Source organism: Urocitellus parryii, chromosome 15 (genome assembly GCF_045843805.1).
Source record: "Urocitellus parryii isolate mUroPar1 chromosome 15, mUroPar1.hap1, whole genome shotgun sequence".
Taxonomy (NCBI): Eukaryota; Metazoa; Chordata; class Mammalia; order Rodentia; family Sciuridae; genus Urocitellus; species Urocitellus parryii.
This window is the reverse complement of record NC_135545.1, coordinates 7,841,685-7,869,424: the sequence shown is the minus strand read 5'-3', so window position 1 is coordinate 7,869,424 and position 27,740 is coordinate 7,841,685. Positions and strand designations below refer to the sequence as shown.

At 55.4% G+C, this 27,740-nt stretch overlaps 2 protein-coding genes across 6 annotated transcripts; one reads left to right on the top strand and one right to left on the bottom strand.

The window, feature by feature from the left end:
• Positions 1-174: 174 nt before the first annotated feature.
• Positions 175-17,954, bottom strand: Tmem143 (transmembrane protein 143). Its single transcript, XM_026406352.2, has 8 exons — positions 17,828-17,954; positions 17,226-17,466; positions 14,926-15,030; positions 7,328-7,522; positions 6,238-6,368; positions 5,610-5,889; positions 1,759-1,948; positions 175-1,249 (listed from the first exon to the last, which is right to left on the bottom strand). The coding sequence occupies exons 2-8, from the start codon at positions 17,442-17,444 to the stop codon at positions 1,035-1,037; spliced, it is 1,335 nt and encodes a 444-aa protein (XP_026262137.1). The 5' UTR covers positions 17,445-17,466; positions 17,828-17,954; the 3' UTR covers positions 175-1,034.
• A 113-nt stretch (positions 17,955-18,067) lies between these two features.
• On the top strand, positions 18,068-27,506 carry Syngr4 (synaptogyrin 4). Of its 5 annotated transcripts, none has more exons than XM_026406375.2 (5): positions 18,068-18,277; positions 19,483-19,682; positions 25,502-25,739; positions 26,853-26,992; positions 27,276-27,506. In XM_026406375.2, the coding sequence occupies exons 2-5, from the start codon at positions 19,590-19,592 to the stop codon at positions 27,504-27,506; spliced, it is 702 nt and encodes a 233-aa protein (XP_026262160.1). In that variant the 5' UTR covers positions 18,068-18,277; positions 19,483-19,589. The 5 variants fall into 5 exon arrangements, with proteins under 5 accessions (XP_026262160.1, XP_026262159.1, XP_026262157.1 ...); XM_026406374.2 differs by having other exon boundaries at positions 18,068-18,333; positions 19,486-19,682; XM_026406372.2 differs by having other exon boundaries at positions 18,068-18,333.
• Positions 27,507-27,740: the final 234 nt, after the last annotated feature.

Below are 27,740 nucleotides of genomic sequence, written 5' to 3'. Positions count from 1 at the left end.
GTCTTTCTAAGATCCTCTTCTGACACCCACAAATCAAATCTCTACAACTACAGCTTCCTCTGTCCAGGAACCATCTGCACGCACTAGTATCCCTCCAAGACCCAGAGTCCATCCTTTCCAGGATTCTAATACCACCCCTCGTTCCCAACTCTGAAGCCACCCTACTCAGCCAGATGTATTAAACATGATTTATTCCTCTGGGAGACAGGAGAGAAACTGACAGATAATAAATATTGCACTGGGCACTGGCGGTGGGGAAATCCAGGCAGAGGTAGTTTCTATAGAAAGGGTGAAGGACCCAGGTGAGGAAGGCACCTGAGACTGTTGGGAGCCTAAGCTTGGGGTGGGGGTGGTCTTCCAGGCCCACAGCTTCTGCCTGGCACCAGGTTCCCAACCCCTTCAGCCAGGACACCCTGGTCAGCAGTTGACCAGATGGCCCACCACACAGCAGCAATGGACACAAAGAGCAGGTTCCTCTGGAAATTCTGATTGGTGGGTTCTCTGCAGACAACTGGCTGCACAAAACTGATGGTGCCCAGCAGCTGTCATTGGCTGTTTGCCAGGGGGCGGGGCCAAACGGCTGTCCCTGGCTGCGGCCTGGAGCCCCGCCCAGGTGTACTTGGTGGGCAGTTCCCCCCAGGGAGGCCAAGAAGACAGCGATATATAGCCTCGGGAGGGCACGGCTTCCACAGCTGGGCCTGGGAGTTCATCGAAGCCAGAGCTGAACAGCTGTGATTGGCCGACACCTCATCTCCTCAGCCTCACCACATTTGGATGTTCCGGGGGTGGGACTAAGAAATGGAACTGAAGGGAGCTAAATAGCTGTGATAGGCTGTTCACGAGAAGCCGGGCTGCCTAGCAACTGCAGCTGCCTTGGTTGGCTGATTTAAGTATACAGAGTAGCAAAAATAATAGCCTGTCAGTAACTGGAAGTTGGAGAATGACACAGTGTCCGTGATTGACAGCTTGGCATGGAGGAGGCGGGTCTGGGTTCCTAGCCAGGTGGCAGGCAGGACAGGGCGGGGAGGGTGCAGTCAGTTGTTGCTACTACTGGGTGCGGCCTGGGAGGACTCAGAAGTGACTGGAGCTAACGGGTCTAGTTTGGGGAAACCCGGGGGAGGGTACAGCCCCATACTGGGGGTCAGGGCTTGCAGGTGGGCCAGGGCCCTAGATCCATTGAAGGCCACTTCATAGCCTGACTGGGCCAGAAGCCATTTCTCCACCTCTAACTGGAGCCACCTGGAGGTCTCTGCAGGGGAAGAGGCAGGTGTGAGGTCACACTGGGACCAGCAAGGGCGAGGAGGGGCCAGCAGGGGGAGCCCAGGTCTGGGATGGCCTAGGGGTACACTGGAAGGGGAGCGGAACAGGCACAGAAGGTTCCATTCGACCCTCATCTGGAGAGAAGCCAGGGCCTCATGCAAGAAAGACGAGTGCAGGTGTCCTGATGTCCTGACAGGACCACCTGGGGCCAACACAGGGTGGGGACCAAGTCTGCAGCAGTGTGGGCTCATGTACAGTAAAGAGTGCAGAAGAGGGGCCACTGGTCCAGGACCCTCATGCAGACGGAGGTCAAGAGAAACAGGTCAGGGTTGGGCTCAGGGTCCTGTCAGCTCAAGGACAGGGTATCCTTGAAAATCTGCCAGGTTTACCAGCACTGGGCGCTGGAGGGAGTAGATGGCAAGCAGATGGTGTCTCCCTGGGGCGGGGGCCACAGAGGGACGGGGACATGGCCTGGCTAGACAGGACAGAAAGGCCTACCTTCTGGTGGGCCACACATGCCCTCTGGCCGGCGGGCCAGGAAGCTGTGTGCCAGCAGCGCCTCCTTGGTGTGCTCGATCTGCGCACGCAGGGCCAGGGCGCTGAGCAGCTCCGAGTTGTTGGACGTGCTGCGGTAGTACAGCATGTGCGCCAGCTCCAGGGCCTGCACGCTGCGCCGCTGCCCGAACATCTGCCCAGGACAGCTGCAGGGTCAGCCGGGCAACCAGCCTCACCCTGCCCAGCCCTGCCCTGCACACCTGTCCCTCCAGCAGACTCACCACAGGGAGGTAGAGGATGGTGTTGAAAACCTACTAGTCCCCAAGGCTGAGCCTGGGAAGGAGAACTTTAACACACATTCTCTCGGCCCCAGAGGCTCCCAGGCAGCCCTTAGGAAGACCTGCACTGGCTGGCTCCTCTGGCCCCAGGCTAATGAGTCTGCCTGGTGGATTTCTAAGCTTCGTGAGTTTCAGCCTCAGAAGTGCCTATTACAGTAAGTCCTCGTCTGTGGCTGACAGACTTCCTTACTTCCAGATGAGACGTCTAGGGTCTGCTCCAAAGTGACGCAGTGGTGGGTCTCTGGATGAAATCACACTTGCTCTTGGTGTTGGGTGCTGCCTACTTGGGGGTTCATCCCGCTATTCTATTTCTGCCTTGTGTGAATTTTTGCATAATGAACAAAGGTTTTACCTATTAAATTGTGAAGAGCAGTGAGGGAAGAAGAGGCAGACCTGAGCCCACGTGTCCCTCGCATCCCCTCCCTCCTAGCACCTCCTTGCTTCGTGTCCCTGAGGAGCAGAGGGGAGAGCCCGCCCCAGCCCTCTGGACTCACGCAGGAAACCTGTGCTCAGATTCCTCCATTCATCCACAAAAGGAGTTCGAGGCCACTAGGTGCTGCAGCCACCATGCCTGTCCCCTCCATGCCCCTGCCAGCTGCAAGCCCCTGGCTAAAACCTCAGTCCTGGGGTAGCACTGTCTGTGCAGCGAGGAGAACTGATGCCCAGGAGGGCCCAGAAGTCAACCCAGGGATCATGGAAGGCCTGGGGCAGAGCCTGGCCACACCCGAGCACTCAAACATCAGCTATCATGAGACAGCCTGGTGGGGGTGCCTACAGAGTGCCACCTGTCTCCTAGAGAGGTCTAAGGTGACATGCTTCTGCAGGAACACAGCCCATAACATGGCTCAACGGCCCACGTTATGCCAAGGACTCAGCTATGTAGGGGCGGTGACTTCTTGCCAGCCCAGCACCCTGGCTTCTGTCCTGCAAGGGGTCAATCACCATTAGTGGAGGACAAGAGGCAGGTTTGTGTCTTCTTCTCTCCAGCCTATGGAGTTGGCTCCTCCCACGTGGAAGGAGGGGGTCCTGCCACTCCACCGCACACACATGGACCCAAAGTTCCCCTGTGTCCTTTCAACACAGCACCACCCACGCTGACAGCATCTCCCCCCACCCACCTGCTCCTCCTCCCCTGGAATGGCATCTGGAGAGGCCCCACCGCCTACTAAGCCAAGGCCAGACCCCCAACCCTGTCCTGGCCCACTCCTCTCCAGCTTCAGCCCCAGCCCCCTGCTCGGTCCCCACTCAGGCCTGATCCTCTCCTGCAAGGGCAGCATCCCAGCCCCTGCCTGGGCTCAGTCTCCTGCTGTGGTCTGTCCCTACACAGTTCAGAGCTGTCCCTGCCCCGCCCCTGCTCAAGGCTCTCCCATGGCTCCCTAGAGATTTGGACCCACTCCTTTCCTGCCTGTCCCCTCCCAGTGCAGCCCATGGGGAGTGGGGCCAGGCTGCCCCTGCTCTGTTCTTGGAGAATCCTCACTGCCTCCTCCTCAAGGGGCAGAGCAGATGGCGCTGCATCCTGGGCTCCTGCACCCTGCTTCCACCTCCCCCGGGGTGGCCATCAGTGTCCATGTGCCCGGCCCCTCTCCCTCAGGGCAAGATGGGGCCCACACATCTCTGGGGCAGCAGTTCAACCCCCGCAGGCTGCCCAGGGGCCTGCTCTTTGAGGAGCTCCGGGGACTCACAGGGAGCCAGGGTGCAGCAGGCCCCCAGGAGCAGCATCCTGCTCTGAGCTGCCCACAAAGGCTTCCCAGGGCAGGCAGCCTCTGGGTCTCGGGCAGGGGTGAGCAGGAGTTGGCCAGCGCAATGAGGTGGGAAAGGAATCTGGGTCTACAGGAACAGCATATGCAAAGGCAGAGGAGAGGAAGCAGGGCAGAGGAGAGGAAGCAGGGCAGAGGCGGGCACACTGCCACAGGAATGCCCAGTGTGCCCAGCAAGAAGCATGTGTGAGGCTCAGTCAGCTGAGGCTGGTGTTGGGGAAAGGGCAAGGCCAGCTCTGGGTCCCCTGGGCTGAGCGGAGGCGGGAAGAGGGCAGGAAGTTGCAGGGCAGAGGCCCATCCACAGATGGAAAACCCGAGTAGAGGCATCAGGAGATGCAGTGCTCAGCCTGCCACGGTGCCCAGTGTAAGGGGCCCTGTGGGGAGGGCTGCCTGGAGCCAGCTGCCCCAGACCGACTCAAAAACCCAGCTGGGGCTGTGGAGAAGTGGCTGTGAACACTGGAGGAGCAGAGGCGCCCCCTGGAGGGGAGGGACAGGGGATTCTGACAGGGCATCTGCTGTGCACCTGGTGCATCCAGGGGACGGGAGAGGCCTGGAAAAGAGGCCTGAGGAGGGGACAGGGGTCCAGGAGCAGCAGGAGGGGACGAAGGCCCCAGTTGTGGAAAGCAGGTGACTGGGAGGGGGAGGGCTTAACAGTGCCTAAATTAACCAGAGACTGAGTTTTAAACTGGCCCCTGAGCTCTCCCTCCCAGCCCTCCTGTAGGTCCAGGCGGCCAGCAGCCTCTGGGCCAGGACAGCGTGGTATTCTCCGTGGGATTTATGACCAGCCTCCCTGAGAGCTCATCAGGATGGCTGAAGACAGCTTGAAAACTAGTGAGCCAGCAAGTGAATGATCAGGGACAAGGGACACCTCACACCCATCTCTACTCCCTGGAGCCAGTGCCAACTGCGGGGAGAATCAGTAAGACAGTCCTTCAGGCCAACTGAGACACACAGCTCAGCAAGCAGACCAGCTGCTGGGGTGTCAGTCTTCACTGGCCCCTCCAGCCACAAACCCTTAGATGGTGAACTACCTGAGCAACTGTATGAGGCTGTCCTGCACTCACATGAAGCAGAATCTGGAAGGGAGCTTATTAAAATACAATTTCCTAGGCCCTAGTCCCAGAGTTTCCAATTCAGTTCATTTGGGCCAGAGCCCAGAAGGCTGCATTTGTAAACCATCTCTCCCAGTGATAATGATACTCAGCCAGGGTAAAAACTCATGGAACAAATAGTCCAATCAGTAATAATAATCATCATCTTAATAGCTAACTCTCACATGGAACTTCCTGTACTGTGTGCCCGGCTCTGTTCTCAGCCCTATATGCATATTTATTCACTTAATCCCCACTCCAACCTATTAGTTAGATCCTATTATCATCCCCACTCTGCAGATGTGACAGTTGAAACAGAGAGGTTAAGCAATGTGCTCAAGATCACACAGGTACAGATGGTAGAGTCAGATTCAAAGTCAGGCAGTCTGGGTCCAAAACGCACGCCCTCCACCAGATCCACACAGAGCTTCTTTACAGCAGTGCTCCAGGAGGGGTGGAGAGCCTGGAGGGCATCTCACTATCCCGGGCAGGTGCCAGCCCAGGGCCTTTCCCGGACTTACTCATTGAACCCTCCCAACATCCCTGACAGGCAGGTCCCCCGTGATTCCCATTAGGGCAACTGCCCAAGGCGTGTGGAGCAGGCCGGGAGGGAGGCCTGCGAAGCACGCTGGCCGGCTGCGAGAGCCCGGGAAGCGGCCACCACATACCTTGGAGGCCCGCAGGCCCATGAAGATGGCAAAGAGCAGGAACAGCAGGGAGGTGGCCATCTTGAGGTCCGAGAGCACCACCATGCCCACGTTGACGAAGAAGACCACGCCCGAGACCAGCAGTGTGAGGTTGAGCAGCGCTCGCTGCAGCGTGGGCGTGCGCACCTTGAGCTCGGGCAGCAGCTGCTCCAGGCCCTCCAGCGGCGTGTCCTTGAAGCTCTTCAGCACCAGGTGGCCCCGCTTGGTCCGCGCCGCCAGCACCACCCGCTTGAAGTACCTCCTGACGGACAGCCAGAGGGACGGCGGGTCAGGGGCGCGGCCGGCCAAGGCCTCCCTGGCCAGGACCTGCGCCTCCCTCTTCAGAATGTGGCCCTCCCGGGAACCTCAATCTCCCTCCCTCCCCGGAAAATGGGAAGAACTGGTCCTACCCTGTCTCCTCCTCTGGGCGGACTGCTGTAACTGGCTCTCCCGTGGGAAGAACAGGCGACATCTGGCCGAGTCACGTCGGCCCCTTTCTCGCCTTCCCCCCCAGGCCCCAGACACCGAATCCCAGACACTGACCTGTCAGTCCCCTCTCGCTCTAACCTTGTTCCCTCTGGCTCCAGCTGGGGAACAAGGGCCCCCTCACCTCTCTGCAGGGGGCAACTTGGTGAAGAAGCCCCACTTGGAGCCCACACTGGACAATCGAGGCATCTGCCCAATTCGCTGGCCCAGGGCCCAGAACTGCATGTAGATGTACTGATCCAAATTTATTGTCACCTGCCAAAGGGGATGAAGGAAGCAGAGGCAGCTGCACACAGGCTGGGGATGGAGGGAGGGGGACCAGAACTAGATCCCCCCCCCCAAGAAATGCTCTCCCTGTCACCACTCATCAGTCAGTGTCTGGGCCACGTGTGGTTGTTCAGGTTGTGCACTGCACACCAGTACATCATCCAAGATGGCACCCTGCACACAGCAGCCATCTTTACCACAGTCTTTCCTGGAATTAAGATGCCGCTGATATTTTTTTAGTTTTTTGGTACTGGAGATTGAACCCAGAGGCACTTAACCACTGAGCTGCATCCCCAGCCCTTTTTATTTTTCATTTTGAGACAGGGCTTCACTAAGCCGCCCAGGCTGGCCTGGAACTTGTGGCCCTCCCGCCAGAGCCAGTTGCTGGGATCACAGGCGGGTGCCACCACATCCAGCTGAAGGTGCCACTGATTTTAAGATATGCCATTGTTTTGTGAAGCAAACACAAAATAAAATGCGCTACAATCAGGCCACGTCTCACCACTGCCTGAGCCACATTCCAGTTTCAGAGGTGACAAAACATGACTCTGGAAGATGTTCATTTTAGAAGTCATGAAAATGTGGAATTTGGGAAGATTTTAGTGTCTGTTACAATGTCACTGACCGTAAGGACGAGCACCTTGTATTGTGTATTTTTATACTTTTATTGAAGGTGGCGGCAGGATCCGGCCTGAGAGGATCCCCCCTCCCACTCCTGTTCTCTTCTCTTCTCTTCCCAGGGCCGGGATGGATCCCAGCCTCCTGCGTGCCAGGAAGCGCTCTGCCACCCAGCCCACCAGCCCTGGGTCAGGAGACTTTCCTCACAGGTGGCACTGAAGAGACCTTGGCCTGTCGCCAAGCGTGCGGCATGGGCCCTGTGTTCAGGAGCACAGCCCCCAGCAGCCCCTGCCCCGGGCTCCAGGGGTCGGTCCTCTGGAAGACAGTACCTGGACCTCATCCTGAGGGTGGTGGACCACCAGCGCGTAGGCCAGGGCGTCCTCCGAGAGCGCGGAGAAGTTGGCCTGGGCCAGCAGGGGCTCCAGGGCTCGCAGCACCTCCTGCTCGTTGGACAGCCGCTGGGGGTCCGTGAGTGACGGCTGGTCGAGGGTCTCCCTGTCGGGGTTGATGGGGTCGTATAAGGCCTAGGAGAGAGTCAGAGGAAAACATGGCCTGGGTCACGGCACGAGGGACCGTGGGGACACTTAGGATGTGAAGACATTTAAGGGCACTGAGTCAGGACACACAGCAGGAGGTGCAGTGCTGTGCCCTGGGGTCCCCGGGGCTGGGTGCCCCGCGTCCATGCTCTCTTCAGGAGTACCCTACATGGCCTGCCGTCCACCTCCTTGAAACGCCACCGCAGGCCACGACCCGCCCACCCCAGCTTGGCCTCTTCTCCACCACGGGCTCCCACTGCCCGGCTCTGCTGTGAGCGAGGGCGCCCAGGTGGAGGCCACGAAGCAGATGGCCAGGAAACTCAAGTTCCACCCAGGGTCCCCGAGCAGAAGCGGCACCTGCTCCCTGGTCTCCACCCCTGCCCGTCTGCTGGCTTAGGACCCGGCTGGACCCAGTCTGCCCAGTGCAGGAGGAGCAGGTCTCCGTTTTCTGCACATTCTGACATTTCAAGACCTCAAAAGACCTTTCCGGGGGAACGGGCCTCCCAGAACTGGCCAACTCTAGAGACAGCCACGGGCTGGCCAGGGGAGCTCGTCCTGCCCACGCACCACCACGCCCGCACCCCAGGACACATCTTCCTCCACGGGCACCATCCAGGGCCAATCCCCAGGCGACAGGGACAGGCCACGTAGAGCCCCGGGCCCAGGAGCCCTCAGCTTCACTTGCGCTGCCTCCCGTGGAGACCCCCGTGAGGGCCCTGACTGCCCTGCCACCTGGCCCTTGAGGCCTAGGGGGCAGAGCCACAGGATGGCAGGAAGCTGTGCTCAGCGTCATCTCCGTGGTGCAGAGACCCCAACCTCTGGCCCTCTGCCTCCTCTGAGCCAGCCGCTGAGCTGCTGCACCAACACCAACTCCCTACGCGGTACTTCTTTACGGAGGTCACAGTCACCAAACCCGACACACAGAGCCCACCACCAAATCACCCCACCATCCCCAGCCTCCCAGAAAAACGGGCATCCAGATTCCCTCGGCCACATCCACTCCCCAGACACCCTAGGCCTGTGCCCCAAGGCCAGAGCCCTGTGTTGAGCACCCCCTGACTTTCCCAGCGGTGTCCAACCTAACCTGGCCCAGAGAGGACCTGGCCAGATGCCTCCTCCGGGTTTCAGTGCAGATGCTCATTCAGAGACCTTGGGCACCCGATTCCCCTCTCCTCACCCCAACGTGCCCCCTTTACCAGTCCACTTGCTGACCCCCGGCCCTGTGTCCCCCCTTCCTCCCCACAGACAGCTTGTCTTTCACCTCAGCCACGACCTGGGGCTGCTGCTGGCCCTGCTTGACTCTTGGTCTCCACAGGACACACTGGGTCGTCCGCAGCTCTCCCACCCCCACCCTAACAACTTCCCGTGACTTGGCAGACCCCTCCCCAATTGGCCTTGTCCACCTTATCTTAGGTACCTACGCCCCCTGCCCCCCAAAACCATTGAACAGATGAAGAAAGTGCATTTCCAGCTGCCCAGCCTGCTAGGCTGGTGGAGAGATGGGCCTCGGGAGGACACACGACTGGTCCCAGGCTGCACCAAGCCCCTGTAGAGGGAAAGTGCCTCTCACAGAGCCAGCCCACACTCAGCCCCAGCGTGTCCCCCAGGACAGGAGCCTTCAGGAGCAACCTGGTTGGAAGGAAAGAGGGGCAGGTCCTCCAAGTGGGCAGAGTGGCTGCCCAGAGGCTGGTGGCAGAGAGCCAGGCCTAGGCAGCCAGGGAGCCAGGGCAGAGGCGGAAGGCCAGGGGACAGGTGCTCATCTGAGTGAAGGGCCGGGCTGGATGTGCTGGCTGAGCCCAGGAGTCTAGCGCCTGGCTCCCGCTTCCCAGGCTGACAGTGGGTCCCTTGGGCCACCTTCTCAGACACGCTGTGACCTTGAGAAATTCCAGTTCTGGGGCTGAGCTGCAGACTGAGACAGAGGACCTCAGAGCTGGCGGGGAAAGAACTCTGCACTCATCAGGCTCGGCAGCCAGGCTCTCCTGGGGGAGCCGCAGTCACCCAGGGCTTCTAGCCAGGAACCTGGCCACGCAGGCCCGTGACGGCTCCTGCCCTCGCCCATAAATCCTGCTCCAGAGCAGGTCAGCACTTGAGCAGCTCCCTCCTCCCCACCAGCCTGCCCGCCACATCACCACCGCTTCCTCCTGTCCCCATGCAGCCAATGCCCTCTTGGTGGTGTCCTCAAAATCCCAGGGGCGCCCACTGCTGACCCGCTCTCCACACAGCTGCCAGGGAGAGCTTGGCAAACAACCACAACAATAGATGAAAAGCGCACAGTCTGATGCCAGGACACTTGGAAGGGCTGATGGTGCATTCCTACAGTAGGAGAGCAGCACCATTGTCATCCTCATTTACAGACGTTGAAACTGAGGCACAGAGAGGCCAAGAAGCACTCAAGGTCATACAGCCAGGAAGTAAACCCACTTACTAAGCCCTTCAGGGCCTCCTGCTGCCCTCAGGGACCACGGCCGCTCAGCAAGGCCCACAGGCACTAGCACTGCAGACCCCCTGGTGGCTGGGCACCAGCCATTCGGGCTGTCGCTCCTCCATCTCAGGCGCCCTGCACAGGCCCCTGCTGGGAGACTCTGTCCCCTCGGGCCTCCTTCTCTTTACTGCCGATCTCACCTCCTCTGTTGTAGGCAGCTCCACCCGCAACTCTCAGAAAGCCCCCAGCCCCAGGCTGAGGATCCTGGCCGGGCAAAAGCAGCCAGGTCTAAGGAGTACTGTCACGGACACCATGGACATAGTCACCCTTAGGATGACAATAAGGAGCCCAGAGCAGCGCTGCCCAGTAGGATCTCCTGAACAGTCTAGATCTGTGCTGTCCCATGAGTCACCGCTGGCCACGGGTGGCCGCTAAACCCTGAAACACGATGAAAGCAACTGCGAATGCAATGTCTAAAATTCATTTCATCATAAGTATTTTAAATGTAAGAGCCACAGGACGCTGGCAGCCTCAGACTGAAGAGCAAGCTCCGCGCTAAAGAAAGGGCCGGCTGGCTCCATTCTGCTCTCGGACCCAAGAACAGACCCAAGGCCACCTGTCCTCGGCCACACAGAACCCTGCCCTCGGCCCTGCCCCGCTGCGCCCATCATCCCTGTCCATTCACAACTGTCCCACCACCCGTGGGCAGCTCTCCGTGGGAAGGGGCAGGCCTGGCATGGCTCCTCAGTGAAGCCCAGCCCCTGGCACCAGGCCTCACCCAGAATGAGAGACTCACCTGGGTCCTGGTGAGGGCTGGTGGGGGCTGCTGCTGCCCTTTCTATCCTGGAGCCTTCCCTTGGGGACCTGGGGACCTGGGGACCTCGACACTGTCCCCTGCTGGACTCCAGGTTTCTGACACCTCGCCTGAGGGCCGCCCCAACAAGCCCCTGCAGACACCAGCAGGCCTCCCCGTGCCTCCTGCAGGGCACCTCCCAACCCCAGTCTCACACCAAGGCTCAGCTGGGACCCCAAACCTGCGCCTCTCGCCATCTGCCGGTCTCAGGAGATGCCAACTCCACCCTTCCCAGCGCCAAGGCCCAGGGCCGGGGGGTCGTCAGGGATGCTCCCTTCCCGGGACGTCCAGCCCATCGGTCAATCCCCACCGGACCCCAGCTGAGACAGACCCAGGACAGGAAGCTCCTAGCCCCCGGGTCTGAGACAAGATGGGACAGTCAGCTTTGTTCCCCATCCGCACAGAACCCTGTGCCCCTGGCCTGCACAGCCTGAACGCATCCCTTCACTGGGGACGCACCAACTCCTGGCCACCTTTGCGGGACCACCGCACCCCCACCCTGCGGCCTGGCTCTCGGTCCCGCCCTCACTCCGTCTGTTCTCCCACCAGCCGCCAGAGGGCGCCGTCCGGCTCATGGTCCCTCCCTGCTCAGAACCCTCCCTGGGCTCCCAGGGCTCCCTGGCTGTGTCCTTCGCACAAGTCACTCTGCAGTACCTGTCCTGGCTTCTTCTGTGCCCTCATCCCCAGCCCTGGCCCCTTGTCTCACTCGGCTCTAGCCTCAGGGGTCTGCTTGTTCTTCCCCCTACACACCAAAGGCACCCCTGCCTCAGGGCCTTTGCATTCACTATTTCCTCAGATCTCATGGCTGCCTCTTGGCCTCCTTCAGATCACTACTCAAATGTCACCTCCTCAGGGAGGCCCTTTCTGACTACCTTTCCTAAAATTGGAAAACATGGCTTTCTTTTTCTCCTCAACTTTGGCTGCCAGATCTAGGGGAAAAAATATTAATTGGTTGATGGATGGATAGATAGAAAGAACTCTGAGGTCCGTCCTGTGCAATATTTGAGGACCATGTTGCTAAGGCATACTTACACTAAAAAAGTTCTTTATAGTTTATCTGAAATTCAAATTTAATGGAGCATAGTGGGCTGAAGAGTATTGCCTAAAAATTCATATTCCCCACAAAGGAAAAAAAATGAATTTAAAATCATTCCCATTCCCCCCATCCCCAACTAAGTGCAGTGGCTCATGCCTGCAATCCCCACTGAACTCCAGAGGCTGAGACAGGAGGATGGCAAGTTCAAGACCAGCCTGGGCAACTTAGTTAGATTCTGACTCAAAACAAAATTTTTTTTTTTAAAAGGGCTGGGGGTATACCTTTGTGGTAGAGTACCCCTGGGTTCACTCCCCAGTACAGGGAAAAAAATTCACACCCCCTCAGAATCTCAAAATATAACCTCATTTGGAAAAAGGGTCTTTTCATAGAAATAGAAGTTGAAGTTCAGGATAAGATCACACTGGGTTGGAGACTGAATGCCCTCATAAGAGACAGAGAAAGGCATGTGATGCTGGAGAGAGGGGCTGGAAGGAGGATCCACAAGCCAAGGGACACTGTGACTGATACCACTGCGGCAGGCTAGAGACGGGCATGAGACATTCCTCCGTGTTCCTCCCGTGGGGCCCGTAGGGGACCCAACTCTGCCACCCCTGACCTCGGACTTGTGGTCTCCTGAACAGGGATTAAATGTCTGTTGTTTTAAAGCCACCTCCTTTACAGACATGTGACACAGCCGCCCTTGGAAATGAATGAACTGGCTGTCCTGTGCTTCATCTGGCGACCCTGATCCTTAGTCCTTAGCACCTTCGGAGGTGTGGGGCTTCTCTCTGCCTCTCTGGCATGAGAGTCCCCATGAGGCAAACACACACATTTGTCCTGCTGACTGCTGTGCCCTGGGACCTGGAACCATTCAGAGGACACTGTAGGAGCTCAATAAATATTCATCAAGTGAAATCAATGAATGAATGAATAAGGGAAAGAAGGTCACCTGCCAAGGTCACTGGCATCACTACTGAACAACCAAACTAGTGTCTGAACCAGGGCCGCTCCGACTCCTTCCCTGCCTGGTCAGACCCAGGCTTCCTTGAGAGACAGATCATCAGCAGTGATCACCCCCGCGGGTCCTGCCTCGGCCCCTCCCACCCTGCCCCCAGCACCTGTGTGTACAATCCCCTGCCTCGAAATACAGGCATACTCATTCATATTCTGTCTGCCTCTCTCGGTTTCAATGTTTATATAAGAAAATATTTTGCAAGACAAAGAAAAACAACAACAACAACACAGCCTCCTGAGGCCAGAGGTGCCTCGTGAAGAGAGAGGGTGCAGGGGCTCGCGCTGTGTTTCCCCCACTGTGAACTGTGGTCGTGGGCACTTCCAGGCCTCCCAGGGCCTCCATCTCTGCCTGGCAGCTGCCTCTCGGGGCTGCAGGAAGGAGTCAAGAGCCTGACCCAGGGTACTCAGCCAAGAGGGCCATGCTACTATCAAAGCAAGGAGGGGGGCCATGGAACACAGTAGCAGGGCGCAAAGAGGGTGGGCTCACAGGCCTGAGGTGTCCTGCACATTCCTAACAAAGGCCTGGCCCTTGACCAGCTCCAGCGATGGAAACACCAAGCCCCTGCAGGGTCCTGCACAATAAGATTGTCTCGTTTGCCTGAGGCCACAGCCACCCCAGAATCTATGCTAACACTGACCTATGGCCGGGCCCTGGGCCACTCAGCATCAGTTTAACCTCTGGAGGAGCTGGAGGCCCAGGTCAGGCACCATGCCTACATAACGGAACCAAGAAAAACCCTGGGCACCAAGGCTGGGTGGGCTCCCTGGCGGGCAGTCCTCCCGGTGCACCGTCACACACCTGCAGTGGACTGAATGTCAAGTGTCCCCAGGATTCACAAGTGGGAATCCTAATCCGGAGGTGATGTGAGGAGGGAGGGCCTCTGGGAGCTGATTAAGGCATGAGTGGGATCAGTACCTCTCTCACCCTCTTCCACCACGTGAGGTCATAGCAGAGGGCACTGTCTATGAACTAGGACCAGCCCTCATTTAGACACCAAGCTGCTGGCCCCTGCGTCCTGGACTTCCAGCCTTAGGAACTTTGAGAAGTCAATCTTTGTTGTTTAAGCTCCCATTTCTTGGTGTTTTTCTTAAAGAAGCCTAGCCTAAGACAACAGGTATTCCTTGGTGGTCTCACTTAGTACAGTCTAGATCCTTCCAGAGCTTTCTCAGCCCAGGCCCATATATCCCAGTCACCTTCCTACCTGCCTGTTCCACAGGCAGCTCAAATTCCTAAGTCTAAAGGAGCTCTCTTTCCCCCTGCCCCGCCCCAAGTGCAGTCTTCTGCATCTCAGTTAATGGCAGCTCCGTCCTCCCAGAGGCTCAGGTCGTGGACCCGGAGGCAGCCCTGCCTTGTCTCCCTCCCTCACCAGCCCCCCCAACAGAAAATGCCGATGCTTTCCAACCATCAACAGCATCTGACCACTTTTCACCACTTCCGCTGCTATTACTCTTTCCGGAGCTTCCATTATCTCTCCCTGGACAAGCATAGCAGGCTCTTTAATAGGTTGTTCCCGACAGAAAGTCAGAGGGATCCTGTCAACACCTAAGTCAGCTCAGATCTCTGCTCCGAGCCCTGTGTGTTTCCCAGCCCACTCAGAGTCCCAGCAGAGAACTGGCCCGCGGGCCCAGGACGATATGTCCCATGCCCTCTGTCCCCTGGTCAGTCTCCCTCCAGGCCTCCTCGCCCTCAGGGCCTCTGCATTGGCTCCTCTCTCTGGAGCACCCTCCCCAGAGACCTCAGTCTTGCTCCCTCTCCTTACTGAGGTCTTAGCCTACCTGTCACCTCCTCGGGGAGCCCTTTCCCAAGCACCCTGTCTAGAGAGCCCCCAGTTCGTCCCTCTACCCCACATGGCCACGTTGTTCTTAGTGGCACTTACCCTACCAGGCATCAGATTTACATTCATTTTATTTCTTTGCCTCCCCATCGGGAACCCCAGCTCCATGAAGGAGTGGCCACACCTGACCAGTTCACGGCTGCATCCCCAGTGCTTAGAGGAAGCAGGTGTCAGTGACCAGCTGAATTGCAGAGCAAATAGCACGACAGGGAGGGAGAGGCCCATCCTCACCTGCAGCTTGGCCAGGATGTGATGGTAGTGGAACAGGGTGCAGAAGTCCACGTGGGCTGAGAACTCCTTCAGAGCCACCTTCTCTGCCGGGCTGGAGTGGAATTCCTGTCACCTCGGGAAGGAAAACCTCTTTAGGCCTCTTTCCTCTTCCCCGTGGTCGCCCATAACGCAATCAGAACTCTAGGCCTTTTTCTTTTTTGTACTGGAGATTGAACCCAGGGGCTCTTTACCACTGAGCTACATCCCCAGCCCTTTTTATTTTTTTATTTTGAGATAGGGTCTCACTAAGTTTCTTCGGGACTTGCTAAAGTTGCCCAGGCTGGTCTCAAACTTGGGATCCTCTTGTCTCAGCCTCCTGAGCTGCTGGGATTACAGGAGTGTACCACCAGCCCAGCAGAACTCTAGGCTTTTCAAAAACTGTTTACTTGGGGTTGAGGAAGGAGTTTGACCCATTTTTTGGACCAAAAAGCCAAGGCAGCCCAACACAGTGAAAACCAGATGGCTTGAGGACAGGGAGGCTGGAACTCCCATTTTGACACTTACTTACCAACATTCACACAGGGCTTCTTGTGTGCCACCTGCTGTCTGATGGCATAATGTCATCCTCCAGAGCACAGGGAGTGGTAAAATTATAACCTCCGTTTTTCCAGAGGGAAACTGAGGCCCTGTGGAAGTAATTTTCTTGTCTGTGTGATGTGACCCCAACGAGGTCATGTCTGTGTGAAGTGATCCCAATCCATGCCTGTATGACTCCAGAGCACAAGTATTGAACTTCCTTGATATACATCCTTTTTCAGTGCCCTGGGTAAACATCTTCACTCTCGGTTCCCTCATAGGCAGCAGAGGATCACAGCCTCTTTCTCAGAGGACTATGGGGAGAATTTGATGAGGTTTATGTGTCCATATATTTACGTGTGTGTGTATGTGTGTGTGTGTAGTCTAGTAAAGGACTTTGTACATTCAGCAGGTGTTCAGTAAATCATTGTTAAAATGAGGGCTGATTCTCAATAATGACAGGTATGATGATGGTGGTGGGTGGAAGAGCTGAAGCTCTGGAGCAGTACTAAGACTGGGGTGAGGTCAAGAAAGCATCCAAGGAGGGGCTGGGGCTGTAGCTCAGTAGTAAAGTGTTTGCCTCGCATGTGTGAGGCACTGGGTTCGATCCTCAGCACCACATAAAAATAAATAAAGATACTGTATGTTCATCTACAACTAAATACATATTTTTTTTAAAAAAAAGAAAGAAAGAAAGCATCCAAGGATATAAAAGAAAGAAGGTACTCACTGTTAAGGTCAAATAAATGCCCAGCCTAATCCAGGCTCAGTTCTGAAATTAAGGCATTTTGGTTCAAATCTGGGCCACAAGGCCAGCACAATGGTGCACGCCTATAATCTCAGTAGTTCAGGAGACTGAGGCAGGAGGATCATAAGTTCAAAGCCAACCTCAGCAACCTAGCGAGACCCTAAACAACTCAGCAAGATTCTGTCTCTAAATAAAATATTAAAAAGGGTTGGGGGATGTGGCTAAGTGGTTAAGCACCCTGGGTTCATCCTGATACCCCCCCCAAAAAAAAAAATCTGGGCCACTATATTTGTGGCCTTGGTTGAGTCATTTTCCTTCTCTTCCTTCTGCATACTTCATCTATAAAATGGGGGTGATCTCTTATAATTAAATATATGAAAAATTCTTAGCATTGTGCCACAGAGTCAGAATTCAAATAGTGTGATAATAATTATGATTATAAGCCTGGTGTGATGGTGAATGCCTATAATCCTAGTGGCTCGGGAGGCTGAGGAAGGAGGATCAAGAGTTCAAAGCCAGCCTCAGCAAAAGCAAGGTGCTAAGCAATTCAGGGAGACCCTGTCTCTAAATAAAATACAAAATAGAGCTGGGGATGTGACTCAGTGGTCGAGAGCCCTGAGTTCAATCCTTAGTACCACCCCCCAAAAAAAATAATAATTATGCTTATAGCTTTGTGAATTTGTAGATACAATTTTTATTAGATAGTATAAATAATATTGAGAGAATAATTATTATGCCCATTTTACAGAGAGAAACCCATGCTCCTTTAAGAGAATGCCTGTTAAGCCCAGAAGACAGCCCAAGTCCAGAATCTATGCTCCACCTGCATCTGAAGAGTTCTGGCCCCTACACAACCCACTTGGGACTCTAACGAGACCCGGAACCACAATTCCCAGGAGTCAACAGGGCCGGCCCTCATGGCGTGCAGGGCCCCCACAGCCGCGAGGCCTGCCGGGAATCGTAGTCCCCAAGCTCTTGGACCCGGGACGGGCGGTACCTGTATTAGAAGGCGGAGCAACTGCTCTTTGGAGAACGGAATGAAGCGCTCGCGGTACTGCTGGGCCCAATCGCGGGGCTCCGTGGGGTTCCACATCTTGCGGTACACCCCCATCTTGTCCGCCAGGGACGACAGGGCCCGGGGAGTCCCGAGGAGTGCGGGCAACAGGGGCCATACTCGGACCGTGGACCCCCAGACCCCTCGGGTCACATGCAACATGACCAGACCTTTTCCCTGGAGCCTAAACAGAGGGAAATGAGCTGGGGTCAAATGACACCTGTAGGAAACGCCTTCTTCCTCCATTTCCCGCCCTCCAGGGAACGTCCCTACCCCAGCCTGAGCGCAGAACGCATCTGCCCACTTCGAGACCCCTCTTGCCCGTCCCCTCCCACACTGCTCAGCTGGTGTGACTCCTAGACCGGGGTCAGAGGTCTTAGGGTCAAGGGTGTTTTGAAGGCCCAGAGACCCTATAGTGGTACAACTGGTTTCTGCGGGTCTAGATGGCAAGATGCATCTTAAGAACACAGGAAATGCTCGGAAAGGCTACGCAGGGGGTGCAGGGCCGCCCTCCCCCGGCCATGCAACCCCCGGCCTTCCCTCACCTTAAATCAACGTTCGACTGTCATTGAATCTCCTGCGCATGTGCAAGGAGGAGCCCTAGTCCCCGGGGGTCCGCTTCAGAGCGCAGTAAAACGCATGCGCAAATCCCGGGTCATTTAAAAGAACCCATTTTTCCCTCCTCCTGATCTCAACTGCGCGTGCGCAACCCATAAACTTCCCCGCCAGTTCGTTTGTGTGACGCGCATGCGCCACAGAAGTGTCTCCTTGTCCTCGGGCTTCAAAGGGAAGGGGCGGGGTGGGCGCGAGACTCCCGGGGCAGGGCTCCCGCGCGCGCCAGCCAACGGCGAGCTGACCAACGTCCGCTGAGGCCACGCCCTTGCGCAAGCTAGCTCCAGAGTTGGCGGAAATGGAAGAGGGCGGGACTTGGGTACAGCCAATCAGCTGTGGAGGAGCAAAAAGGCGGGAAAAAGAGGAACCAAAAGAAGGCTGAGGTGTGGCGCCTGGGACCCGGAGGGGAGGGCGGGCTGAAGGAAGAGCCGGACTCCAGGTGACGTATTTCGGTCTTCCAGAGCAGGGGTGACCCTTTGTCAAGCAGCGTCACCCCCCGCCAGCCCCAGCAGTCCCATCCCATGTCTTTAAAGGGAGGACCCTAATTCTACGAAGGTGGCCTAGCCCCGGGTGTGTGGCCTCATCCGATGGGACCGCTCCATTCTGAGCTCCACACATCGAGGGCAGGACCCCAACTTGAGGAAATGCACATTTATGAAGACGATGAAGCTGTCGCCTAGTTCTAAGAGGAAATAACCCCAAATCACAAGGACAGCCTAAAATATACCCTGAAGGCCTGCGTCCTCCATTATGGGTTTGTCACCCCAGCCTGAAAGGGATTCCTGGGCTTCAGACATCCCAGAGGTCCTCCCCACCACCCCGTAGAGCCCATACTTTCCAGAAACGCCCGCCTGTGTCCTCTCAGAGAAGGTCACCTTGAAGCTGGGCCCTCAAGCTCCTGTCAAGGACATGGCCCCCAAGTGCCCCAGCCCTCTCCAGGCCCCAGCTCCTTGGCCTGGGGCTCTTCACCCTGCCATCGCACTCTGGAACCCCTGGCCCACAGTCCCCTCACCCACATGCTGACTTCTAGGACCTGAAGCAGCCACTTCACTTATGGGCCCACTCTTAGGATCCCCAGCAGCCCTGTAACTCTGTGCCCCATTTTTAGGACCTCCAAAAATGTCCCTGTCCCCAGTTCCTGGGTTTCCCTATGTCCCCCACTCCTAGGACTCCCAGCAGCCCTGTCACCCCACATCCCCCTCATCCCATACCTGACTCTTGGGGGCACCTGAAGTCCCCTCTCCTGCATTTCCAACTCCTGGGGCCTGAAACCAACCCTTCACCTGCCATCCAATTCCTCACCCCTTATCCAGAGCTCCTGGGACCCTGAAGCAGGTTTTTTACTCCACATGCCCCATTCCCAGGACTCCCAGAAGCCCCCTCACCCCATCCCCAACCTCTGGAAACCTCAGTAGCCCCATTATCCTATACCCCAATTCAGAGGACCCTTAACAACTTTTCATCCCCCAGGAGCCCCTTCACCCAGACTCCAACTCCCAAGAGTTCTGGTAGGCCTGCATTTCACACAACCCCACTCCTGGAACCCTATGCCCTGACTCTGACGTTCCATGTCTGTGTTGTCTTGCAGCAGCAAGCCTCAGCGTGAGCTTGGAGCAGTCAGGTGGCAGTACCCAGCACCCAGTGCACAGAACCTCTCCCCCCACCTCCAGGGACCTCAGAAGGAGAACAGCCACTATGCACCTCCCAGAAAGCCTGCAGGACCTGGCTGACAGTGAGGCTGTGCATTTTCTGAGGAAGCCAAAGAGCATTGCACGGATCTTAGAAGGGGTGAGGCCCCTATGGCCCACCTGTGGGATGTGGGATTGTGGCCCACAAGATGGGAATGGTCAACTTTCAGTCCTAGGATCAGAGGGAAGGGGCAAGAAGGGTCAGATGAGGAAATGGAGCAAAAGGGAGCTAATAACTGAAGCCACCTTTGAGCACCCAGCTGTTCCTAGCACTGATTGTCTCTCTCTCTCTCTCTTTTTTTTTTAATATTTTGTTTTAGTTGTAATTAATCACAACACCTTTATTTTTATGTGGTGCTAAGGATCGAACCCAGTGCCCTGCAAGTGCTGGGCAGGCGCTCTACCGCTGAGCCATAACCCCAGACCCCTTATTGACTCTTTGCAAGGAAAAAAAAAAACCTTCAAAGGAGGTGCTGCAAGCCCCGTTTTGAGCTAAGAAAACTAAGAATCAACAAAGTGAACTAATTTCCTATCTTGAAGACTGCTGTCCAATGGGGTAGCAATAAGGCACAGATAGCTATTTCAATTTTAAATAGCATAGGCTATTTCTCAGTCACCAAGGCCACATTTCAGGTACTCAGCAGCCATCACATTTTTGTGATGTCAGAAAGTTCTATTGGACAGCATTGACTAAGGTCACATAATAAGAAACAGTGCCAGGGTTCAAACTTAGATCTGTAAGATACTAGACCCAGTTTATTTTCCTTCTCTTAGGTTGGGGTGGTGGGAAGAGAATATGTAAGACAGACCTAAGATACCAGCTGTCCAGTGGCCATTTGTGTGTCAAACACTGTGCTGAGGCTTTATATGCATCTTGTAGGGGGAGGGTACTGGGGGTTGGATTGAACCCAGGGGTGCTTAACCACTGCACCATACTGTTAGCCCTTTTTATTTTTATTTTGAGACAGGGTTTTGCTCAGTTGCTTAGGGCCTAATTTGCTAAGGCTTGTCTAAAACTTGCAGTCCTTCTGCCTCAGCCTCCTGAGTGGCTGGGATTATAGGCTGCACCACCAAGCCCAGCTATATACATCTTTTAGTCATCACTACATCCCCATAGAATCTGTACACTGGAGTCAAATCCTCATTTGGTGAATCACCTGTAATCCTGGCTACTGGAGAGGCTGAGGCAGGAGGATCACAAATTCAAGATAGCAACTTTGAGATCCTATCTCAAAAAATAAACAGGGCTGGGAATAGAGCTCAGTGGTACAGTGGCCCTGTACAATTCTCAGTACTGAAAAAAAAAAAAAACATCATTCAGCTCAGACTCTGCTGTGCGACCTTGGACCAGTCACTTCTCATTGGCTTTAACTGTGCCACCTTTACTGCTCACTCTTGACATAGCCGGACACAGCCCAGGGAGATGATAAATCTCATGCAAGTCTGAGGAGTAGGTGGGGTGCCTTATGTTAGAACTTAGGGTTTCCTGCCAGATTTCTGTCTCCCTGCCCCTTCTGGAACAAAGGGACCACACAGGCCTGAATGAATTCTAGTCTAGCCATGTGCCATCTGTTAGAGGGGTATACTACCCAGGTTGCTTAGCTGGTCCTGGCATAACTATTAGTAGTACTACTTTTCATTCCCAGAAGTGCCATTTTGTTCCATAGCTTATGTGGTCACCATATGTCTGTGTGACCTGAAGCATGTTACTTGACTCCTCTGAACCTCTCTCCCTTCATCTGTAAAGAGAGTGTCCCCTACCCTGCTCAGAGGAAGGTCTGTTGTGGAAATGAGACAAGTTAATGCCTATACAGTGATGAGCACGGGCCTGGCAAGTGGTAGGCTTTCCTTAAATAGCGATTATTAGTGGAACAAATCATGACTTGTGAGGGAGGAGAGATGGGTTTCAGCGCCCCGGGTGATGGGGATTTGTGCCGAATTGTCCTTTTCCCCAGGGAAAGAGGAGAATTGTGAATATGAATGTGCCACGTCCCTGCTGGTGGAGGCTCCTGTCCTCCTCACCATAGCCGTATGACGGACATTTCTGCCCTGTCTAACCCAAGGGGAAACTGAGTTTAACTTTCCAGAGGTTGAGTGACTTGCCCAGGGACGGCACCCAGCTGGTGGGCAAGTCAAACTGGGATTTGCCCGCCTGTTTCCAAAGCTGGGGAGGAAGGGCGCAGCAAGGGAGGAGGCCCAGCTGGTGTGGAGGGGTGCGGGCAGCGGGGGAAGGGCTGCTGGCTGTGCCAGACGTTCTGGTCACGGACTTTGCCCGCTGCTTCCATCCTCCCTCCTGCCCGCCCTCTCCGCCTTCCCCCCTGGCCTGGCTCCTCAGTAGGGAGCCTCTGGGCAGCTGGTGCTCTTGTCCTTCTCACTGCCGCCTGCCAGCTGGTGCCTTAACTGATGAATCTTTGCTCCCTCCCTGGGGATAGGCCAGCAAGGGTGTGGAAGGAGGTTGGACTCAGGCTCCAGTTGACTAGGGTCTCTTGGCCCAGCTGAGCCCCCTCCCAGAGTCTCCAGTGCCCTGGGCTCTAACAAAGCCAAGATCTTCTGGGACTGGTGGGCAAATAACCCAGAGGCCTCAATAACCCTCAAGAGAGCTGGATTCCAGTCCCACCCCACGTCATCTGACCTTGAACAGAGGATTCCCGCTTTGGTTGAATCCTGAGAACCACCATTTTCCTGAGCACCTACTAGGGCTGAGCGCCCACCCCTGCATTTCCCCTCTTCAGACCATAGTGACAGACTGGGAAACTGAGGCTCCAAGAGCTCAGTGCTGTGCCCAAGGCCACACAGCTGGCAGAGTAGGATGCGTCTGGTTCTTTCCACTCCACTGTAATGGCTTCGATTTATCACCTGTGAAACAGAAATGAATTAATAACACCTCCCGCGTGGGCTGGTGCTAGGTTCTGGGAGGTGGTGCAGCTAAAATGGATATGGGCTCAAAAATGATTGATGCACTTTCCCATCCCAGACCTGGCTCTGCCTGGGACCAGTCAGCTGGGGCTCATCCTGCAGCCTCCCTGTAAGGGTAGCTGTGGGTCAAATGAGACAATGCCATGAAGGCACAGTGCTTGGCAAAAAGAGAGACTCCTTGTTTACAGTCATTGTCGTTGTAGTGGTTGTAAAGCTGTTAAGACAAAGGACAGAGAAAGGAGGATGGGCAGGACGAATGCTGAGGAGCTTAGGGATCCGTCCTTTGCCTCCTCCACCTTGCTCCTAAGGACAAGCAAGAGCTGGAAGGAGCCAAAGCCACTCCCTCTTTACACATATTTGCACAAGTCCAGTCTGGTACTGGGTGCTGGGCCTAGAAGGGTCCACCATGGGGCTTGTCCTGCAGGACTTCAAATTCTAATGAAGGGCCATTTGCAGTGGTGCATGCCTGTAATCCCAGCTGCTCTGGAGGCTGAGGCAAGAGGATCATAAGTTCAAGGCCAGCCTTAGCAATTTAGCAAGGCCCTAAGCAACTTAGTGCAGCCCTGACTAAAATATTAAAAATAGGGCTGGGGATGTGGCTCAGTGGTAAAGGGGCCCTGGGTTCAATCCCAGGTACCAAAAGAAAAAAGAAAATTAAAAAATTCTAATGAGGGGGTCATTTTCAACATGCCCTTTCCCTCAGCCTACCCACCCCCCACCAACTCCAATAGCCAACACTGCCATATCCAATCAATCACCAACCAGGTCCAATTTTACGTCCTAAATATTCCTGGATTCCCCAGGGCTCCCAACTCAGTGTTTCTGACCTGGTCCCCCCCACCAACCTGCTCTCAGGTCTGTAGGCATCTTGTTTTGTCCTTCTCCAGTCCATCAGCCGTGCGACCCCAGAGGATTTCTCTAACCCTCAGGTCTGACCCTGGCCCTCTTCTGCTCAGAACCCTTCCATACATAAAATTAAGTTAAAATAAGAAGTTTAACTTTCCATGGCTCCTCTCCTCCTTATAAAAACATCACCCCAAAGCAAACATCATCCTCCAACCAGCTCCACCCTCTACTCTAGGCCTGGTGTTCAAGATCTCTGAGAGTCTAGCTCCTGCCCACTTTTTCAGCCTCATCTCACACCAGATCCCTCAAATGAGATTTCTCTTTTGTCCCTTTAGAACCCCTGCATCTGACTTTTTTTCCTGCTACTAACCCTTCCCAGAGTGCCTTCCTCCAAGCTGGGGATATAGCCCAGGGGTAGAGTGCTTTCTGAGTATATGAGAGGGCCTGGGTTCGAGCCCCAGCCCCACAAAGAAAAGAAAGAAAAAGGGAAAAAATGCCATCCTCTTCTCTGCCTGGAAAAATACTCCCCTTTCAGGTCCAGTTCAGATGTCAACTCATGATCTCCTAAGTGCAGGCCCAGGATCCCACTCAGACCTTGACTCTCTTCCCTGACCTTGGCACTTCTCCTGACCTTGGCACGCATGCCCTCCAGCCTTCTCCACTCAGGTAGAAGAGCTCCTTGTACACCCAGAGCTGATCCTGCAGCGCCCAGGGATCCCTGTTACCCTCCAAACTATGTTCCCATTCTTCAGCCTTTAACACTCCTTATAAAAACATCATCCAAAGCAAACATCATCCTCCAACCAGCTCAACCCTCTACTCCAGGTACACACCTGCTCCTTCTGTGTCTGGCCTAGGCCTTGCCACGTGGCCCTGTGGTCATCTGAGACAGAGGAGCGGGGCTTCATCTTTTCACTCATTATGCCTCAAGGCATTTGGTCCAGCTGAAGTAGTGTAGTGAGGGGTTAAGAGCAGACTGAGGAGCCAGACTGTGAGGGTTCAACTCCAGGCTCTGCTGCTTCCCAGTGTCACCAAGTTCAGCCAATTCCTCATCCTCTTTGTCTCAGTGTCATTATCTGAAGAACAGGACCATTAATAGTGCCCTGTCATAGGGTGGTTGCAAGAATATTTGTAGAATAACAAATGAACATTACAGAAGACGGTCACAGACATGAACTATATGTTCCATGTATATCCAAGGGGACAGGAATATTGTATTTGTGGGATTTTGTTGATTTTGGGCTTTGGTTACTGGGGATTGAAGTCAGGGGCACTTAAGCACTGAGCTACATCCCTAACCCTTTTTAAATATTTCTCAGGCTGCCCTCAGACTTATGATCCTCCTGCCTTGGCCTCGAAAGTTGCTGGGATTATAGGCGAGCACCACCGTGCCCAGCTTTGTATTTTGTTTTTTAAAAAACTTCTGAAACCAAGTCAAAAAAGCATAATTTAATATTTGCTAGTTCTGGGTAGTCAGTACTGGGTATCTTTTATATTTCTCTCCATACTTTTCTGTATACTTGGAACATTTTACAAATTTATTTTTAAGAGTTGAATAGGGAACTGGGAGTGGTGGGTCACGTGCCAGCATGTGCAAGGCCCTGCATTTGATCCCCCAATTCCACACAAAAGAGGGGGGAAATGGGAGTTGATAGGGAAGTAGGAAGAGAGAGAAATTACAAGTAGAGGGAAGAGCTGAAGGCAGAGAACACACACCTCCGTCAGCTCCACTGTGCTAAGAGCAGGGGACTTGGGTTTGGTGGCAAAAGGCAGGGCTGAGTGGGGAAAGAGGGAATGAGGAGAGGGAGGAGGGTGAAGACCACACAAGGCCCCAAAGACCAAACTGAGGGGCTAGGACTCACTCCTGGGGGCCTGGGGACCATGGGGGAGACTGTGAGCAGAGAGGGACATGATGTGAAAGGACCCCTAAGAGTTTGTGGGGGATGGTCCGAGGAGACAAGTCTAGAGGCAGGGGGGCAATGGAGGAGGAAAGGGACGGAGAAGAGGGGAGGAAGGGCAGAGGTTGAGAGCTCTGAGGGTGTGACAGGGAGGGAGAGGGCAAGAGTGACCCAACGTGCTGCAGGACTGTCCCAGCCAGGGAGCAAGAACAGCTCAGGGGAGTTGCTGAGCTTCACCCTGGTCCTTGGGGGTCCACAGATCTTCTCCCTCATCGTCTTCTCCTCCTTACTGACCGATGGCTACCAGAACAAGACAGAGTCTCCCCAGCTCCACTGTGTCCTCAATAGCAACAGTGTGGCCTGCAGCTTCGCTGTGGGCGCCGGCTTCACGGCCTTCCTCAGCTGCCTGACCTTCCTGGCCCTGGATGCCCAGGAGAGCCGCATCGCCAGCACCCGCTTCAGGACGGCCTTCCAGCTCCTGGACTTCATCCTGGATGGTGAGCCCCCGGGACCTCCCACCCAGAGCCACCCACTCCTGCAATGGCCCATGGGGCACAGCCCTTAGCCACCCAGCTGGCCCCATACCTGACAGTCCTCTCATCCTGTGGATCTGACCACACATGGCCCCACGTTTCTTGCTGCTAGTTGGCGCTTGCTGTTTCCTCCTCGGGGACAAATAAGCATCCTTAAGAGCCAGCACATGGCCTTCCCCCAGGCTCACCCCTTCTGCCCAGCTTCCCCCCACCTCCCCATTCATCTCCTTTCTTGAAAAGCCACTCCGTGGCTGGAAGTGGAGTTTGGAGCTTGGAGCCAGATGGACCCCAGCACCTCCTGGCTCTTCAGGCTCATGTCTCTTCCCTTCTTTTACCATCAGTAAAAGCTGGGACCAAGACCCCACCTTGCAGGGGTTTCTGAGGATGAAATAAGCGGGGCCTGTAGTACCGCACACATTCACGGAGTGCTTCCCCAGGCAGGCACACAAATCCTGTCCTTTAAAGTCCTCAGAACCACCCTAGGAGGTGAGTCCTGCTCATTTTCCTGTTTTGCAGAGAAGGAAACTGAGGCTTGAGGAGGCTCTTTAATGGGCCGCTGCTGCAGAGTGAGTGGCAGTCAGACACTCCTCACCACTGCCAAATACTCTCCATAGAGCCTGGCACAAAGTAAGCACTAAATAAATGCACATTCCTTAAACTTACACCCTGGCCACCTCCTCTGTCGGATCTCTTCTCCCCCCTCCTCCTCCCTGCAGGGTTCAGGGAGTCCTCACAAGTCAATGAATCTGCTGAGAGCTTCCTGCGAGAGGGGAAGGTTCTGTACCTGTGCTGTCCGGCGTAGGAGCCGCTGACTATACTTGGTCACTGAGCATTTGAAATGTGGCCAGGGCAACAGAGAAACTGAATTCTTTTCAGATCTACTTGAATGAATTGAAGTGGAAACAGACCCACGAGGCCCGTGGCTCCTGTGTTGGCCATTTTGGACAGCAAAGCCTTTTGCAGCAGCTTACTTTTAGGAGGGCTCAGAGGGATTGGGTACAACAAGTGGGAAGTCATGCAAGACCCCTAACCCCATCTTTGCACATCCCCGGTCCCTATTCTCTCCCCACACCACAGTCCTCTGGGCAGGCATCTGGTTCGTGGGGTTCTGCTTCCTGGCCAACCAGTGGCAGCATTCACAGCCCAAAGAGTTCCTCCTGGGGAGCAGCAGCGCCAAGGCGGCCATCGCTTTCTCTTTCTTCTCCATCCCTGTCTGGGTGAGGTCGAGCCCCAGCCCTCACCACACCCCCGGGACCCTCTGCAGAATGGGTGGTCAGGGGTTGGGGTCTCTCCCCGGGCCTCTGTTGACCTCTTCCAGGCTCACCTTCCTCTGAGCAGCCAGAGCCCAACATCAGGAGTGGTGCCTTGGCTGGGTGTCCATGGGCAGTGAGCAGTTGGCACAACTGGTCCCTGCCCCTCCCTCCCAGGCTAGTCCCTAGCCTGCCCTCTCCTCCCCTGCCCATCCCAAGCCAGCCTTCAGTCACCCTTTTCTGCCCACAGATATTCCAGGCTTATCTGGCGATCCAGGACCTCCGAAATGATGTTCCAGTCCCCTACAAGCGCTCCCTGGATGAGGGTGGTGTGGTGCTGACCACCCTCTCCCCACCCTCTGCCGCCAGCCCTGTCAATATGCCCACCGGCCCAAACAGCCTGAGTTACTCCAGCTCTGCCCTGTCCCCCTATCTGACCACTCCAAAGGCCCCTCGCCTTGCTATGATGCCTGACAACTAAACATTCTTATCCACATCAGTAAAGAGATACTCCTCCCTCCAGAAGGGTTTCTGAAAACAGCCCTGTCCTTCTCATGTCTGTTCTGCTTATCCCATGAGTGGCTGGGGGTGAGGGGGAGAAATCCCACTGGGTCACAGAGGTCTCTGCAGTAGGTCACATTACTGTAGCACCTCCAGGTACCCTCTTCCTGGCAGCGGGCAGGAAGCTATTTTCATGCCTATTAAGTACCAAGTC